The sequence below is a fragment of the Brachyistius frenatus genome, unplaced genomic scaffold (genome assembly GCF_029030835.1).
Source record: "Brachyistius frenatus isolate BFR_SWC_R1_liver_20210118 unplaced genomic scaffold, ASM2903083v1 Contig_3, whole genome shotgun sequence".
NCBI classification, from domain to species: domain Eukaryota; kingdom Metazoa; phylum Chordata; class Actinopteri; family Embiotocidae; genus Brachyistius; species Brachyistius frenatus.
In genome coordinates, this window is record NW_027210602.1 from 9,548,907 (window position 1) to 9,569,099 (window position 20,193).

At 40.6% G+C, this 20,193-nt stretch overlaps 1 protein-coding gene across 1 annotated transcript in view; it reads left to right on the forward strand.

The window, feature by feature from the left end:
• The first annotated feature begins 6,235 nt into the window (after positions 1–6,235).
• npr2 (natriuretic peptide receptor 2) overlaps positions 6,236–20,193 on the forward strand; it is a 64,137-nt gene continuing 50,179 nt past the window's right edge. The window contains exons 1-2 of the mRNA XM_069705820.1: positions 6,236–7,319; positions 18,131–18,312. Coding sequence (XP_069561921.1) covers positions 6,623–7,319; positions 18,131–18,312 — 879 coding nt within the window. The 5' untranslated portion in view covers positions 6,236–6,622. The remainder of the gene's footprint in view (positions 7,320–18,130; positions 18,313–20,193) is intronic.

The following is a 20,193-nucleotide window of genomic DNA, read 5'->3' on the forward strand; positions in this document are numbered from 1 at the left end:
TGGATGATCTGAAAGAAGAGATGATGGTTCGGCATCTGAACAAATGTGCGGCACAGATTCACTAAGGCGAAAAGTAAGAATAAAAATAAAAATTTCTCGCAATATGTCTAAATAGGTGATCACGAGTTAAAATGTTATCAATTTGATGCAAAATAAAAATCTCCAACTGTTGTGTGGACTTTTATTTCTCTTTTGGACGTTTTTAAAGGGAAAAAAACAATTTCATACACAAAAAGCAAAAAAGCAAATCTATTTTTTTTTTTAAAGAATTTTTTCTTTCTTTCTTAGTGTCATGTAATCATCTTTTGATTTCTTGGTTCATCTTGGTTCATCAAAGCATGAAATAGACACCAAACGTGTAAATTTCATGCTTAGAAAGCTCAAAGCGTGGCGATCTCGCGTTTTGCCGCAGTGGACGGGCGTGTGTAGTCCAAGCTTTGCTGTGATACTGGGTTGTAAATACACCAGGCATGGCTTTTGGGACGAGTGCAGTGTCGCTCAGTTGATTCACCACATTGGTCCAGATTGAAATCTCTCAACTATCAGACAGATTGCTGTGAAGTTTTGCACAAACACTCATGACTTTGCTGATCCCCTGACTTTCCTCTCGCCCCGCCATTTAATATTTTTCATTTTTAGTTAAATGTCATGACCACAATTGAATGGATTTCCATGAAATGTATTCATCTAGTAAAATCTAAAACCTACTAGATGAACTGGAACAATATTTTGAATACATTTCGCAGTTACCAGGAAAAATTCTACTTGTCTGGCATCGTGATAGCATCATATCAAATTTGTACTTTGTGTTTTCAACTGTAAGCCTCTGTCACAGAGAGAGAAGGCCTTGAACAACTCCAAGCGGACATCAAGAGGCAACTTTGCGAAGAGAAGAGAACTTGAGGAAACTATGAAGGAAGAGGGAAAAAACAAAAACACTGTTCTACAAAGATCCTTTCAAGTTTGTCAAAGACCTCTTCGCAAAGAAAAAAAGAGAAATTTTGAAAACATCTAAGCAGGAACTAGAAGAACATCTAGAAAAGGTCCACCATGACAGGAGACGGCATGAGCATATAGTCATCCCATATGACATCCCACCAATTAAACCTCCAGCTGTCAATCTGGACACTAGCCCTCCAAATTGGAAAGAAGTAGAGAACACAGTCCGGCAAGCAAGAGCAGCATCCGCTCCCGGGCCTAATGGAGTACCATACAAGTGCTACAAGAATGCACCGGACGTCCTATGCTTTGTTTGGAGGCTCATGAGGTTAGTGTGGCAGAAACAAATAATACCCAAGGCATGGAGAAGGGCTGGCGGTGTGCTAATACCAAAAGAGAAAGATGCGTCAATTCCGGCCAATCTACCTTCTGAACGTGGAGGGTAAAATATTTTTCAGCATAATATCACAGAGGCTGTCCACTTACCTGGAAAGAAACAAGTACGTTGATATATCTGTACAGGAAGCAGGAATTTCAGGATTCTCTCGTTGCTTGGAGCATACAAGCATGATTTGGCACCAGATCCAAGCAGCTAAGAAGGACAAAAGAGACCTCCATGTTATATTCCTTGATCTGGCAAACACGTTTGGCTCAGTTCCCCATGAACTTCTCTGGGAATCTTTAAACTTTTTCCATGTACCAGAGCCCATCACCACACTGGTCAAAACCTATTTCCAAAACCTGCAACTGTGCTTCGCCACAGCTGACTTTACCACAACATGGCAGCGCATGGAGGTAGGCATTATGGCAGGCTGCACAATCTCACCCTTGGCTTTTACAATGGCCATGGAAGTCATCATCAGAGCCTCAAAATGGGTAGTAGGCGGTGAATGGACTAAGGCGGGGCTCTGTCGACCACCCATTCACGCATATATGGACAATATCACAACACTGACCACTACTGCAGCATGCACCAAGCGGCTACTTGGAAAGCTACAGGAGAACATCAAGTGGGCTCGCATGAAAATCAATCCAACCAAATCTCGAAGTATCTCTATTGTTAAGGGAATGCTTAAAGACACAAGGTTCTGTATTGGCGATGACCCAATACCAACAGTATCTGAGCAGCCTGTCAAAAGCCTGGGCAGATGATACAATGCAAGCCTCAAGGACAACGAGCAGGTGCAACAACTAAGGCAAGAAATTATCAACAGCCTGGAGAACATCAACAAGACCTCACTGCCTGGAAAACTGAAGCTCTGGTGCCTACAGTTTGGACTCCTCCCTCGGACAATGTGGCCACTCACTGTCTACGAGGTCCTGATAACAGCTGTAGAGAAGATAGAGTGAACCATCTCCTCATACGTGAAAAAATGGCTCGATGTCCCACGATACCTAACTAACATCAGCCTCTATGGCAAAGGGGTCCTGGAACTACCTCTCACTAGTTTGATGGAAGAATACAAGTGTTCTAAAGTCAGACTTCAGATTACGCTGAGTGATTCCAGAGACAAGACTATTAGTCTAGCAACTGGGCAGAAGTGGAAACCATCCAATGCAGTGCAGCAAGCAACATCAACCCTGAGGCACAAAGATATCGTGGGGCAAGTTCAGCAGGGAAGAGGAGGCCTCAGCCTGACGGCCAGTGAACCAACTTGGCGAAAGGCCACAATGTCAGAACAGAGAACATTGGTGGTCAAGGAGGTGCGACAGGAGGAGGTCGCAAGAAGTGCAAAGGCCATCTCTCTCGCGAAACAGGGACAATGGATGCGGTGGGAAGGTGTGGAGAGGAGAAAGATCAGCTGGAGGGAACAATGAGAAATGGAAGCAACAAAAATTTGCTGTATCGTCAGAGCTACTTATGACGTGCTTCCACCATCAAAGAATGTCCATCAGTGGTATGGCGAGGATCCAACCTGTGCCCTCTGCCCAACTCCAGCGACTCTCAAACACATCATGGTAAGCTGCAAGACCAGCCTCACGCTAGGCAGATATACCTGGTGGCACAACCAGGTCCTCAAGAGCCTGGCAGCAGCGATTGACATCAAGCGGTGTGCGACCAACTCCTTGCCCCCGAGAGTAGCCAATCCCCTGAAGGCAACAGCATTTGTCCGAGAAGGACAAAAAGCCCCCAAACATCTTTCCACCAATCCAGAGACGGGACACTTAATCATGGCCCGCGACTGGAAGATGCTGGTAGACATCGGCCAGCAATTGATCTTTCCTCCAGAGATTGCTTCCACCAACCTCAGGCCAGACCTGGTACTCTGGTCCACGTCGCTGAAGACTGTTTACATCATGGAGCTCACAGTCTCATGGGAGAACGCGCTTGAAGAGGCCTACGAACGTCTGAAGCTGCGCTATGCAGAGCTTGCAGCAGAAGCAAAGCAGCGCGGCTGGAACACTAAAATCTTTCCGGTGGAAGTGGGATGCAGAGGATTTGTGGCTTCTTCGACCATCAGACTGTTGAAAGAGCTGGGAAGCCACGGTCAGACTCGGCGGCAGACCATCAGGGCAGTCTCGGAGGCGGCTGAAAGAAGCAGCCAGTGGATTTGGATTAAGCAGAATGACCCATGCTGGGCTCCAACTACGCCAACATAACCCACTTGAGAACCCCCACCTGTTTACCTTTCAGTCGTCCACCATTCTCAATGTTGTCAATTTCAAGACAGTCGGGCACGGCACACAAGCTGAGGGCTGATCATCCTGCAGCTGGCCGCCTTTATAGTGTTGAAAGGCCGAAACACCCAATGACACAAGGGAACATTACTGACGATGTGTTCTGGGCCCAGCTGTCCCAAAATTCTACAACCTAAACCAGACTGAGATAAACCCCACACAAGCCGGAGAACCCCCACTTGTCGATTGTCAACCACTCAAAACAAGGTTAATTTCCTGGAAGTGCTCACCACCTTGGCACAAGGGACAGTCAAACATCATGTCCTGTGTTTTTTTGATTCTGCCAACATGTTAAACTAAGATGGAGAACATGGTCAACATTATACCTGCTAAACATCAGCATGTTACCATTAACATTTAGCTCAAATCTCCCCTGCTGTAATACAACCGCACAGAGCTGTTTCGCTGTAGTTCACAACATCAAAAATGTAGTTGTGGCACTGAACACAGACCTTTCAGCCAGTTACAATCAAGCTGCATTGTAAATGGATTATTTATATTCATGTCAGTCCTGCTGTGGGTCAGATTCAGTCTGAGGATGAATCCTAACATAGTTTTATACTCAGAGGGGAGTTATGGCAAGAAAACTGTCGATCGATCACGTTCAGATTTTCCACAGAATTTTTACAACAGCAGCTCACAGGCCCATGGAGCGATGTGAGCCCTGCAAAACTGATTTCAACTGACAGGGCTGATAAGAAGAATGTGCAGGAATGAAGGTCCATGATAGTGTTTTTGTATGTTTTAGCCCATTAAATAAAAAGCTTTTACATCACAGCTGGATGAAGCAAATTATTGATCCAGAAAACAAATGACAACTGAGGGAATGACAAACAGCAGGAGTGAACAGCTGGATCAGCTGTCACATTCATCTGTGTTTAACTGAGGAGTAGCAGTGACGGTGGATTAGTGTAGGGGCATTGCTAGAAACTTTTCAAGCTTTTTTATAACAGCAGATGTGTTTGCTGTGTTTGGATTAGCGTGACCACTAAGTAGGTTGGAGATTGAGTACTCAGACCTTTCAAGTAGAAGTAGCAGTTTCACAATGAAAAATATATATAAATATATATATATATATATCTGAAAAGTAACTAGAGCAGTCACATAAATGTCGTGAAGTAGAACGTCTAATATTTCCCTCTATAATGAGTCGTACAGTATCTGAGTAAATGTAGTTACTTCCATCACTGCCAATCAGAATGGATTTTGTCCACTATATAGTCAACTTTGTGTAGTCCACCATACTGTCCACTGGAGGAATGGTGGACAATCCAAACACTCCATTTGAAGTATCGCTGTAGCGCAGGTGCAATAAATCTGGTTAACGATGGCTCAGAGGCCAGCATGCAGAACCCAGACCCCGGACTCACCTGAATGGAATGTAGTCCTTTTTAACATTAGCATCTCAAAAGCAGGTGTAATGGACAGTCCAAAACACATCTGAGATATAGTTTTCTCACAGGTTCCAACAATCAAAAGTTCCAAAGCAAATGCTACAATTTGAGCAGCAGACACAGAACAGATGAATATAAACAGGAAACAAATGGATTAAAAAAAATATATATATATAAACTGTCTTTCCTTACAGTTAATTGTTTTAAAAGTGGATTAAAGGAACCCAAATCAACATGTTTTTACTCAGAAATTCTAAAATAAATACTTCTTTATTTCTTTTACAAAAAATGATAATCCAAAGTGAAATCTCACATAGGATTTCAAAGCAAGATTCTTTCATTCAGAATTTTAGGATGTACTTCTTGGCTCTGGGTGACAACTAGTGGGTGAAAATTAGAAAACTGATCTGGTTCTTTAATATCTCATTGAGAGAACTCTTTTAGGATAACTTTCACTGAACTGCAGAAGGATAGTAAACCTGGCAACCTTTTCAGCATGTAGTAGGCTGATCAGATAAACTGTGAATTTTTCCAAATGAATCAGACCCTCCAGCCCTGATCAAATCCAAGCAGGAGGTGCTGTCACTTTAATTGATATACAGTCCTAATCAAATGTATTTATAGCCTATTTAACAATTTAATCACTCAAACACACAGGCCATCAACAGGCAGACACTTGATTACTAAAGCAGCTGATACCAAATACCTGCCAACACTGTTATAAACCTATTAAACTGAAACCTAGCCATACATTGTGATATTTCCTAAAATCCATTAAAACGCATTAGATCCATTAATAGCTGCACGTGCTTCGACCTCGATTGTCCAGCGGTAATTATGCACTAAAGACTACAGCAGCACTGTAACATGAGAAATGGCAGCCAGGGGGCGACTCACCTCCGTTTTTTTATTTAAATTATTTGAGGATTTTACTACACACACTGCAAAAAGTATGAAATATTTTAACATGTAATTTAGTTTAAACTTTACAGTCTGATTGTTAATCCTTGGTTCCATGTCCAGACGCCTTTATCTTGTTTCTGACGCAGGTCATTTTGCTTTCGTTTTTTGTAGACACACAAATATGCGTCAGGGTCTGTCTTGTTCCATACGAGAGAACAATAAGGCTTACAATTAAATAAATGTGATTTGTACCAGAATCAACTCAATTCACTGCAAACATCACATGATTTACCTGAAGAAAGATCTTAGTTTGTGACAGTGATTTATTGACAGTGCGAGGAACACACACTTCTTGCAGTGTGTGACGTGTGGGGGCCGAGCAGAGGGTTGCTCTGATTTAAGTTACAGTCATCTGGATGTATGTTATCACTCTCCGAGAGACCATCGGTGTGAGGACCGCGCAGCGCTGGGAAAGTCGCTTTGGAAACGTGGATTTACGCAGCGGAGACGCATGGCACGGGCGGAAAGGCGCGACAGGATAATGCCGTTATCGACTTTGTGCGACTTTTGAGAGAGAGAAGAAGGAGACAGAGAGTGAGGGAGACAAATAGCTACTTATGGTTTAGTGTCAGGGTGCCACAGCCGGCCGTGTCTCCTCGCCAAACGGTGCGCTCTACGTGGCCGTACTTTGCTCTGTGGGACGAGAGATGGGATGCAGAAGCGCACTGGGATGCTGCTTGCTCGCGGCGCTGTCCTGTTGCCTTCTCCCCGGCTGCAGAGGTAACATAACCGTGGCGGTGCTGCTCCCGGACAACCACCACAAGTACCCGTGGGCTCTGCCGCGCGTCTTTCCGGCCATCCTCATGGCGCACGAGGACCTGCACGGCAAACACAAGCTGCTGCTCGGCCGCTCCATCAACATCCTCAACTACAGCACCGAGGACCCCGTCGCGGGCTCGTGCGCCGAGAGCCGGGCGCAGGTAGTGGCCGTGGACGCCAAGCTTTACATCCGCCCGGACGCTTTCTTCGGACCCGGGTGCGTGTACCCGCTTGCATCCGTGGGGCGTTTTGCATCCCACTGGAAACTCCCGCTGTTCACCGCCGGAGGACCTGCATACGGCTTCGACAAGCGGGAGGAGTACCGGACCATCGTGCGCAGCGGGCCGTCAACCACAAAGCTGGGAGACTTCGCCAACATCCTGCACACGCACTTCAACTGGACGTCCCGGGCCGTGGTGATCTTCCACGACCTGCGGCAGGATGACCGGCCGCACTACTTCCTCTCCGAGGGGATTTACCTGAACCTGAAGGAAGAGATGAACATCACGGTGGAGGCCCAGCCGTACGAGGACGACTACAAGTACTACAAGGAGCTCATCACTTTTATGAAGGAGCACGGGAGAAGTAAGTTCATGCTCAAACCGTGACTAAAGTTTTAAATTGTGGAAATTTTAATTATTTGCTTCTCCTACAAATGCGCACGTTCAGGCCTGTGATGGTCAAACAACAGAAGCATCACCTCCAGAATAATTCTGAGGTAGCTACTATTTCTGGTTACAATACAAAAACAAAAACAAAAAATCATTTTTGTTTTGTTTGTTTGCACGTGCAGGTTTTTGCTGCTTGTCAGTGAAGCGTGGGATCTTATCTCTACGTTAAGCAGATCAGCAGCTGGCTATTATAAAGATAATGTCACTGAATCATGGATGATTTCGTCCAATTGTCTCACCCCAGTCGCCTGCATGCAGTTATAGCTATTGTTTGAGAGAAAATGTAGATTTTAAATGTCTTGAGTGCATCAGGAGGAAAATAATTACAACTTATTGAGTGTATAATTTGCATAAATGTTTTACAAAAAGCTGGAGTCGGAGATGCCGTTTTTTTTTTTTTTTTAGAGTGAGGTCACTGTGAAGGTCCCCCCCCCCCCCCACACACACACACCAGATACAAACAGAGGTGGACTGGAGGTGCAGGGAAGCCTGTTTATTCCGGAGTTATTACAGAGGAATGTTTAGGCTGTGGGTAGTCTGCTGCTGCTGGTTTATTGCCTGTGGAGGACCACCACCTGCGTTTTTGAAAGAGAGAGAGAGAGAAGTTGTGATCAAAGGTGTGCCCTTGCGGCTTTGTACTGTGTTGGTCACTTTGTAATGAAAATACAAATTAGTTTATGTCTATTAAATGTCTGGTCAGTCTTTACAAACTGATGCTGTGCTGCCAAGTTCTGTTGAGATCCACAGATTTTGATTATTGGAAATTGTAGTTCAGGTCCTACAGCTTTTGAAGATAAAGATTTTAAAGATGCTTCATGTTTGCAAAAGTTTTGCAGAAGAAATCTGGAATTTGATGAGATTATGGTAGTATTCGAAAAGAAAGTTTGCATAATTTAATTACCTGAGTGGAAATATCAGTGAAGAGCTGGAACCAAAATGATACCGACTAGAATAAGAATAGAACAGAATAAAATATTTTTTGTTGTTGTCATTGTACTCAGATCAATGAAAACCAGTTAACATTGTAAAAGTGTGCAATTTAAAATGTATCAATTAAAAATGATATAAGTCACAGCTCTTGGAAAAAAAGTTGTTTTTCAGTTTGTTTGTTTGTTCTGAATTTTGCTGTCCTGTTACCTGACAATGCAGCGGTGTCAGCATTGTGCAATCAGATGATTGCCCAAACTTAAAACCTGAAAACACTTGATTGAGTTGCGAAACAGTCATTTAGTAATTAATAAGTTATAATAACAGCATATTCAAACAACAGTAAATCACACATGAATTCTGTTCTTAATTAACTGGAAATATTGCGAGGCAGACTTTAATCATTTTTGCTCTTGTGAAAATGTGATTGTGTAACTGAGTGTGTGGATGGTGGCTTTTGCAGGCACGGCTATTGCATCATTTGTAGGGTGGAATTTGTGTAAAAACATGCACTTGTATTTTTACTTGTTATTTTAAAAGTGCTAAGGCAAAGTGTGCAAAATGTCATAAAACATTATCCTGTTCAGTGGATTATTCAGCGGTAAATAAATCATGTAGAAATGCTTCATAGATCAGTCACAAATCAATATCATGTCAACAAATAAACATCACTTCAACTTGTTATTTTTTTTAATACTGAGTCAGAAATAATAATGATTGGTTCAACTTTCTCTAAAATAGATGTAATTGCTTTCAGTCTTAAATCTCCGCATTGAGCTGCCATCAGGATTCCTGCTTGGCTTTAAGAGTGGGAGCAGGAAGCAGCTTGTCTGGTTCTGTCAACAGTTTACAACACAGCTAAAAGCTCATTAATTAGCTCATTTATTTAATCTGTACATAACAGCAATTTAATGATGTTACTTTGTGCTTCTAGGGGGAGCTTACCCAAACCTTACTGCAGACATATTAATGGTTTTATAATGATGATTTGTGACAGTTTTGGAGAGCCCTGACAAACAAAGTTGTGCTACCCAGGAGGCTATTTGATCAGAAAACACTTCTTGGAGTTTCGTTTTTGGAAAGCAGTTACAAATAATATACTTTGCGTTGATTTTGGGGAAAATACTGGCTTCTCAACAGGTTAGGACACTTTAAATCAATGATGAGAAAGAGTTGCCTCATTTTTTTAATGTAAATATTTACTGTAACTGAAAGTTGCCTGAAACCAGATGAAAGTAATGAAGGAAAAAAGTGAAAGTTGAATATTTCACCTTGAAATTGTTAACTTTGAACACCTTTTTTTTGTAATGTCAGTCTAATATTGTCCTCAAATTTGAATTTGTTCAGAATGAATCTTTAGTTGATCCTCAGCAATAGTTCATGGGTGTGTTGTGAAACATTTATCTCCCTGGGAATGTTTGTTGGGCATAATATCTGGAACCAGCTCAACATCCTTGAGCTGCTTCCAAACAGTAAATCTTGGAGTATTATGGTTTCTGGCACGGTGAAACAAACTGACTTTTAAACATCTTAATCTGTTGTTATAGTAACAGCATCAACAAATAATGGAATAAATACAGCATAAAGGTAATTAAAGGGCGGTATGGCAGGCAAGGGAAAGAGGTGAAAGGTGCAGAGGCTAACCCCCTCCCCCCTTCCCAGATGAGTTATGGAGCTGCTAGAGTGAGCTCTAGGTCATGGAAGCTAATGGTTTTGTCAGGGCTTGTCCTGGCTCGGCATTCACCTCACTTTTGTCCCGGCAGATATTCTACGGGCTATCGGCTCTTTTTAGCCACCTGATTGCAGACTGGGGTTCAAACGGCAAGAGGCAGAGGTGAGAAAGGAAAACTGAAGCTTTTAATGTGAAGCCACACATCACTGGAGCTTTGACAGCAAGTTATTAGGTGCTGTTGCCGAGTTAAACACCCCTCCTACTGCAAACTCTAATTCCACAAATTCCTCATTTTAATACCTGAAAAATGCAGATGTGGGTAGCAACCGAATAGAGTTACTTAAGTGTGGAACAACTGGTAGCATTTTCTGTGATGTGAGACCTTCTTTTATTCCCTCAACTAATTTTACAGTAAAATTTGCATTGCAAAATATAATATGAACTAGATCATGTTTTTCAGCTGCTGAAAATATGGCGATGTATGAATGGCATTTTCCCCAGTTGGAAAAAACAGCTGAGCCAGCAGAGCTCTGTAAACGGGATTAAGGCTAAGGATGTCAATTCGCTGTGCAAGAGCCAGAAAAATGGTGATATAAAAAACTGCCATGAAAAAGGTGACAATCTTCAATGAGATTACACCTTGTTGTAAACTAACATCGTTTTTTAAATCAACACATTCTGTATGACTCATAGTGAAAAGTGTTTCTTTGTCGCTCATGAAGTTGAATTGATAATATATTTTTTTTTGTAGCACATAAAACAGTTTAATATCTGTTTCAAGGGTAATAGAGTGGCAAACCAGCAGGGATGATATAGCCTAGAATCCTTAATTATCATATGACTTAATGTCAGTAATTCCCAGCAGTACACAATAATTCCTAACGGTATAGTTAATTGAATTAATTTGACCAGGACTCACCTAAGTAGCAGAAAACAGAAAGAGGGATTAACCAGTTTAAAATGACTCATTCATTTAAGTGAATTTAGGATGTTACTAATGGTCATTTCCCGACCATGAGCCTCGTCACGCTCGAGCTCGCAGTGGTGTTCACTATGTCTGACCGAAATGCTGAACAAAAGCCTGAGCAGCCTCCTGAACGCAACATCCAATGTCACAACAATTCCATGTTTAGGTTATAGGTGTGTAGCACCTGTTGACATCCTACAATTGGACACAAATTATATTATAACTAATTACTGATTAGAGCAGGCAAGAGAAAATAAGACTTTTTGTTGGACGGCACTGTGAACGTTTTTATGACAAATTTTTACATTGTAGCTTTTATACATTTAGTGAGGCTGTGTTGCGACTGGCTACATCCATCGTGTATGATGCATTGTGTATGGTAGGTTTTGGGGCAACAGAGGCCCAGCTGTTTTGCACTGGGGCTCCCTTACTGTTCATGGGACCATGCATAAACTCACTGTTACATAAACTTCAATGCAATGATGCTTATAAAGGTGTGTTTCTACTGAAAGGGCAAGTTCACACAAATAACCACTTAAAAAAATTATATTATGTTATTGGTATCTTCACTGTGCCCCGTTTCTCACTGGAATGACTTGTCTAACAAAAGAAAGTCCCTATAAAACAGCACACATTACCTCAGGTGTTATATGTTACTGTTTCATTGTGGATATATGTAAAGTGTTCATTTTCACTGTTTTTTTTTTTGCCATTGAAATTTAACTCACCTGCATTGAATTTGTAAAAACTGACAAAACAAAACTATCTGTGTGGCTTGATACTGCTCATTTTAAATTAAATTCGGATGAACTGACCCTTTTAAGAAACGATTTTGGATCCATTTTCATGATCTAGCATAGTTTCTGATCACTGAATACATTCCAGTCTGCATCACTTTGCCCAGTGACACTCTAGTCTTAATGATTTCCGTCTGTTAATGGCACACAAGAGGGGACATTTCAGCTTTCTCAGTGGATGACTACATCTTCTTGTAGTACAGTGGTCTGTAGCTCCCAGTGACAGATGAAAAGAGTGTTTCTTCATAATGAAGCTCAGGTAGTGCCTCAGTGTAATTAAAGAAATCTTGTTTCCCGTGAAAACACAATCAACAATAGCAGGTTAGATGAGCTGCATGTTGCCTTCACAGACTCAGCTTCCACTGCAAAGGAATGCTACAGAGGTAAAGCTACGAGTCGTTTGTTTACAACCGAGTCATAAAAGGCCCTCAGACAGATTATAGAAGCTGAACAACCAAAGAGCTGGAGTGTAAATATCCCTCTGAAAAAGATTCAGCTACAAGACAAACATGACATACTAGAAAATCCAGCCTAATCCAGGCAACAAAAACATCTCGAGTCCAGTAAGCATCCAAAACAGTGAAATATCCTATTTAGCAAATCAAACTGAGCAAAGTAGAATTAAGAATCGACGTCCTATAAATTATGAGTTTATTGATTCTTCAAATTTGATTTTCTTGAAACCTGTAGAGAAATCTGCTAAATGTTTTCCCCAGTTTTCATCACAAGCATATTTCGAGGCTTTTCTATAACCAATTGACATTTACTTGATAGATCATCCTTGATCAACAATAATAACCACAATTATGGTGAAGTTATTTTACAAGTACCTCCACTTTTATTTACACTCAAGGCTGCATCGGAAAACACTCCCTGTTTACTGTACTGTATAGTGCACAACATTCATTTTCTGTGAGAAATATTTGAGTGTCTGATTCTGAATTAAAAAAGAAGACAGTGTGAACAGTTTTAGTGTGCACTAGTTTCTGCTCACAATCTCACAATACAATTATCTGCATTTTATGGATCCAGAAATTACAGTGATACGACACGACACCTGTCAAGGGATGACGCTAAATGTTAAATCCCCTAAATGTCACTTCCAGGCTTGCTGCGACTTACAGTGACTGAGGTAGTGATTTCAAAGCCCTGTTGTCAGTTAATTAGATACACCCAAGGGGTACCCCACTGTGACATCACCCATTGGTTTGTCAACAGCTGTTTTGTCATCTTGAGTCTGGCATTTCAGCTGTGGCATTCTTTGGTTTTTGTAGCCAGAAGTGACCATTATGGATGACCTGGGGTTAGTGATGGGTGGATGTGACAAATCATCTGAGAACACTATTCCCGCCCAAAACCTAACTGCACTCCAGGCATGTCAATCAAACCAGGAAGGCCCCCCAGACACACCCTATATCTAATTAATGATGGAATTATTTTCGGAAGGACCAACAGAATATAGATCAGGAGGAGTTAATTTAGCTAATGAGACCATAATAACTTGTGGAATAAATGTTTTGACTTTGTGAGACATGAGGGACGTTGATGCTTTTTTAAATGGGAGTCTACTGGAGCCAGAGTTTTTTTGAGCCAGCCCCTAGTGGCCTTTGGTGGTATTGAACTTTACCTCTGCATTTGCGTCCCTTTTCAGACCTGGAGACTATGTCCATACAGTCTATGGGTACACCTCGTCCTGCAGTAAATGTTGAGGTTACAATGTTCAGCTTGTGTTGAAATAGCTTAAGCGAGGCGCTGATTAAACTTGATGGTAATTTTGGAGGCTGCAGTTTGTGGTGCTGTTGAGCTGTGATAAATTATTTTGAGAGAGATTATTTAATGTATTTACATTCAGAAAGTTGGGTGTAGATTAGGTTAGGTAGTTACTTTATTAATTCCCGAGGGGAATTTTTTTAAACTAGATTAAACAAGGCTTCATGTCCTTGGAATGTGAGCCAGATAAAATGCCAATTGAGTATGTGATTAAATTATTGACAGGAAGTATGTTGAAGTCCTCATGGAGATTTAAAGTCAAGATATCATGCATCAGTGATTTGACAACACAATGTGGTTAACAGCAAGTGCCTTTTAATAAAATAAGTCCCCAGGTGACGTTGGGAATGACATGTATACTGTGTTTGAAATTATTTCTGTCCTGGACTTCCAGGATTCTCATGTTGTTTCAATAAAGAGTACAAAAACAACGATGAAATGTGCGCACACCACAGCTTTTGCATGTGCATGTGTTGTTTCCTGTGAATCCTTTGTTCCTGGGTATGTCAGGCATATTGTATGGCTACTGCTGAAAATTAAAAACAATTACAGATACAAAAAGTGTCAGAAAAGAAGGGTTTAACATGAATGAACTGAAGTCTTAAAGCACTGCCAATCAGTTCATTGTGGTCTCGGTAACAGTGGTATTATCCTCAACAGTGGCATGTTAATCCTTATAAAATGGACAGAGACAAACCTTCCTCTGTTATTTGGTTATCAAGAGAAATCTCAAGATAATTCTATCTTTTATCACATGTTGTTCTCCTTGGCACATTTCCTTTTGGTTTAGGCCTGTTTTTGAAAAAGAGTGTCGTTATCTTGAGAGCATTTTTACGAGGAGAAAGCACTCAGAGAGCTCAAACATCCGTTTTCACGAATGTGCATTATTTTATGTGCTGTTTCAATCATGGAAGATGTTTAGAAATGTTAATTTGTATTACGATCTGGGTCAGTGTCAAAATACACACAGTGACAGGAAGCCACAGGATATACACAGAATGATATTTAATAAAAACACCATAGTTTCTGACAAAATAGTAAATGTACAGGCTTGCAATTAAGTGCAATCCTTTAAAAAAAAAGATCCTGGATCTTCATCAAAAACATAATTTCTTCAAGTTTTTTAGATATCTTGCTAAACCTGACAAAAACACACAGCAGTGAAAACACACGGTCCTCGGTGGAGGTAAAAGGGAGACTGGATTATGTAAGATTCTTGAAAAAAATATGAAAAAGTGGGACTTAATAACAGGCTATTGACAGGAGATTTTATGCAGTGTTGGGGGCAGAGAAAGGACAGGGTTGAATACCCTGCTGCAGTCTGTGAAGTAGAACAACTAACACCAACAATTTAAGGTGCTTTTGTGTAAAGTAAAACCTTAGCAGGTCCATTTACAGAATGACTGCTCCAACACAGGAGGACATTTTCCCCCGGCTGGGTAGCGCATTTATTTTGGGAGGGCTCCAGGAGACGGCAGGACTACTTGGCATGGAGAACCATGTTGGAAGAGATGAGAGTCGGGGTCGAAGCAGCAGCCGACTTTGGTCTAACACATGAGGAAATGTCTGCTAACTAGGAGCACTGCCTCCGAGTTGGCAGCAGCTGCCTTGACATACACTACGAATGGAAATAATGCTACGCTTTTTTATTCATGACTCAACAGCGGGAGGGTGTAGGTGGTAGTGTGAAGGTAGTGGGTAGAAACACTGTCACAGCCTGAAAAAAAAGGTATCAAATTTGATTCCCAGAACTGCAAACAAAGAAGGGAAAGAGTGTCTTTGAGCAAGACGAGGAATATCTCGCTGCTTGAGTTTACATCTAAAGTCTCTAACTTTCCATTAATGTTTGAGAGACAGGACTTTATTGGTATCGGAAATGTTTCCTGTTAATAAATTTTGATCATGTAATGAAAGTTGTAATTTTTTTTTCTGTGTCAGTGTCTTCATTTGAATAACAGTTTTGCCAGTTTTAGACTATTTGTTTAGTCAACATTTAAGCCAGTAAGGCAACGTAAAAAAGTACTTGTACTATCGTATCTATTTTGTTATTCAAAGGTTTATAATATCCAGCCCTTTGTTCTGCATCTTTCTCATATTTTTGTGGTTGTTTTTACTGTATGAGGTTGTCTGAACTAAAGCACACCCTCATCTTTCAATGATTGCTCTCAATGTCTTCGTCTTGGCTCATCTGCGATAGATGTCTTTTACATTCTTCATGTACTCCAGACGATCGTGTTGAATCTGGATGTTTATTAGAATCAGACATAGCAAAAGTTGAAATACGCGCCAGCTGTCAGAGTGTATTATCCACTAGTTGCGCTGTGTTGTTCGTTTTAGTCTGTGAAACCACAAGAAATTGAAGAAAACATGTCACACAAACCTGGTTTAAACAGAGATTATTGGTACTGTCAGAATGGAAGTCCCCTCCTGCACAGATCATCGAAGGTTGCAAGGAAGCATTCAGAAATTTGATCAAATAGAAGCACAAGCTCAGCCACAGGAAATATGCAGATCTGAATCAACCAGATGCATGCAAATTACATAATTTTCAGAAAAAATACAAATGAAAGAAGTTACAGATTTAAAGGTGATTTTTGTCAGATTCCCAGTATTAGGCCCATACTTCGTCCCAGCTCACTGTGGATGTTTTGAAATTGAACATCGTCACAGCTGAGGTAGAACCAAGCGCCAACCAACAGTGACGTCATCTATTAGTTTGTGAACGGCCGTTATGAAGCCTCGAGTTCGGATTTTGGCCGGCGGCATCTTGCTAGTTCAGAGCAGAAGTAATCAGAAGTGGCCATATTTGGAGCGGTGAAATCGGAGTCGATTTGATTGTAAACCCGGCAATGTTACGTCCTACCAATTGATATCCGTAATCTGACTGCACCACAGGCCTGTCAATCAAACCAATAAGACTTTAGTTAGCAAAACCAAAATAAATCGTGAAGAAATTTTTTTGATGTCGAATTGTATGGGACTAGTTGATCCGGAGTCTATGGAGTCGGAGGCTTTTTGGAGCCAACATCTAGTGGAACGTGGTGGTATTGCAGGTTAATGCGCTTCCACATTGGCCTCATTTTTCAGACCCAGAAGCTACGTCCACTTTTATACAGCCAATGGGTAGAACACATCAACACCAAGCTGGCTGATGGGAAATTTGGTGATTTGGGTGAGCTACAACCAAATCGAGGAGGAGAGACGGGACTATTAAAGAAACTAAAATCCCACCCACTTGCCAGTGGCTCCTCCCACCTCTTCAGATAACCATTAAGCTGCAGACCAGTGAGTTTACAAGCTCTCAGTCATCCACTTGGTCTCAATCACCCAGTCTATGTTTGTCTTGTTTGTGCCTGATGTAAACTGGCCCTGCATGTATGTGCAACCTTATTACTGGAGTTTATTAATGTATATACAGCAGTTGCAAGTTGTTCAGTGTAAATAATCATGATGGCTCATTGTAGAAGTAAAATGTATCCTTCAACTAGTCTCTGGCTACTATTAAAGGTCCCATATTTACACTTTTGCAATGTTTTATTTGCAGTCTTGATATCCTTATGAAGATATTTCTGTGATATTAAATACCTAAAACAATTTCAATATAGGTATACTGTATCTCCTATCTTAAGCTTTTCTTTGGAGCTATACCAAAAACAGGCTGCTTTGTGTCTGTTTCTTTAAGGCACATTGGTATCAATGACTCTCTTCTGATTGGCTGACTTGTTTCTGAGTGGCAAACCTCCAGGCTTACCTCAGGTTTTCTTTGGTGTTGTAGCTAACTAGCTCCGCAACAGAATGAGTGCTTGCTGTTATCATCCAGATAAACTGGATACTGGGCCGTGTTCAAGTCTGACATGAGCGTGAGTTAATGACATCACAAACTCACTGTGCCATCATAAACTCACGAAAGTCCGAGTGGCACAGTTGTTGAATATGGGTTGTTTGGATTGAGCATTTTGACACTTTCACAGTATTTATGCTTTATAATAAAAAAAATAGAATATAATTTATTCAATATGGGAACTTTAAGTGCTCAAATTTTCAACATATGTTGATTTAAAGCATGCTAAAAAAAATTTTTTTTTACCTGTTTTACAAAATCAAAATTTTTTAGCTTCAGAATTAGACTTAGTAATACCGGGGTTATAGACTTACATGATATTGGCCTGAAAATGGCCTGAATCTGAAAGATATAGAGTTTCAGGTCCATCAATTGATCCTTTTTTCCTCTGTAATGTATCAGTTAATGACAACAGATGCAACGTCCGGGACGCCTCGTGGCGTCCTGACAAAAGGAGTAGCATGTCTGGAGTTCTACAACTTGACTAATCGAAGCACAGAGGTGAAGTGAAGTGAAAGACAGCCTAAATTACAAAGGACAGTCCCTGGTCTCTGGCACCTCCTTTCCAATGACATATCTTAGCTGGTGACTAACATGTTCTGCCATAAGAATTTATAACTATAATCACCTAATCTGATGCAGTGTGTTTGTGAAGTTTTAGCCCGGTATGGAGGACATTATTACAGTGAAATGTATATGTCAATATTTCAAGATAAATTCCTTTATTTTTTTTTTCTGGTTGTTTCTGCAGTCGTATACATCTGTGGACCCCTGGAGACATTCCTGAATATCATGAAACTGTTTCAAAGCGAGATCCAAGACCCAGAAAACTACGCCATCTTCTACCTGGATGTTTTTGCTGAGAGCTTGACGGATCGCAAACCATGGCACAACCCTGAGTCTGACTGGGCCGATCCCATTGGGGTCTTTAAGGTACAATAAACACAGAACATACACATGCATGTACAGTGTATGCTTACATTTTGTTTTCATTGAATGTGAACTGTCACTGTTTCCTTTGCTCTGCAATTGGAAATAAGCACCATTTGGCATGAGAAGTGGTGGTCTGTGACTGACACAAGTCTAAGTAGTACTAACCGAGTTTCAATTAACTTGTCTGTTGAATTGAGTAAATATTACCCAAAGTGTTTCACTTGAAAGTAAAAGCAGATGAAGCTTTCATGTAATGACAGCCATAAGAGATAAGCTTAAGAAATTGCATCAATTTTGCCAGTGGGTGGGCAAAGTGAGTCTCCTAGTCCCAGAGGACACGAACCACCCCCACCCCAACCCCAACCCCTTCAACCACTTTAGGGAGTGAAATTCTTGCATGACATTAATGAATGAGGGGATGTGTTTTTACAGGAAGCCATTTAGCCCGACAAATTAGTGCACTGAGAAATAAGAAAGTAGGCACAGATGTGTCACTCGTCTCCTTAAATGTCACACTGGCTTTCTTAATTTCCTTAACTCAAGTATTTACCATTTTGAAGGAGAGTGTCTTTTGGAATATAAATGTAGCGTAATACTATATTTATAATAGCAACTTTTGCCATAATGGACATACCATAAGTGTGCCCAAAAATGCTTAGAATTAGTTGGGAAATTAATGTCTGATTATGCATTCCATTTGTAAGACATAGGTGATTTAGTGTTGTGTATGTACACATAATTCCTCACGCATTTCACTTTTTCATCTTTACATATTTGGAAATGTGTTCTTAGTTGTTCTGTTTTGTACAGCAAAAGTAAAGTTTTAATCCAAACAACAACAAAAAAAAATAGTGATTTTATTGGTTTGATGAATCTTATACACAAGAATTAGATTTATTTCAGGAAGAAAGCAATTTTAACAATTTCTTTGCAGTGTTGATACAATTAATTGGTATTATCAGCTTTAGCATTAAACACAGCGATCTCAATCTGTTTATCTCAGTATGAACTGCTCTTAACCTTGGCTAAAGAACAAAATCTTGGCTCCGATTTTGCTGATTATGCAAGTCCTTAATTTGTCTGCAGGCCATAACAGGGCTCATTATGGCAACGTGCTTCCTCGACAGCAGTAATTGCTTGTGGAAGTTTGTGATGGGCCTCCAATAACTGTGGTAACATAACAAATAATTTATAGCTTTTCAGTGGAAAGCAAAGCTGAAAGATTTCATAGAAATGGCAAAATTGTGTCTTGGTGACTGCAATATCAACAAAATTAAAGATCAGTTGAGGTAAATATCTCAGAAAGTAAAATATCGCGGAAATGTCTGGCTGAATATTTTCTATCCAAACACTTGATTAAAGATGAAATGTTGCTACTTGTGATGTTACAGCAATTCATAACCAACATTTTCTACATATGAAATAAGTGAAAACACTGTTTGCTACACACTCAGTCAGCCTTTAATTGCAGGACCAGAAGTATCTTTGTCATTTCACAAAACAGATAGTTTCCTCTTTTTTGGTAAACTTTATGATTCTATGCAATTTAAAAGTTGTTTTCTGTCTTTCAGACTAATGAGGCTGTTATTTACTCACTTCTGAACTCAAAAAACTATCCGAAAAGGGTTTCCAACGTTTTCTAGTGGAGTTATTTAACACAAATCAACAGAGAATTTGTCAAATTAAATGGAAATACATTCGATGGACTGATGCATATTAGTGTCTTGTTTTAAGATGGTGACATTTCTAGAAAGTTCCAGAAAGGAGCATGCTAACACCGCAACGAGAGCATCGATTAGCATTGAAACTAGACAATGATACCGGTAACATAGATAGATAGATAGATACTTACTTTATTAATCCCGCAAGGCGGACATTTTT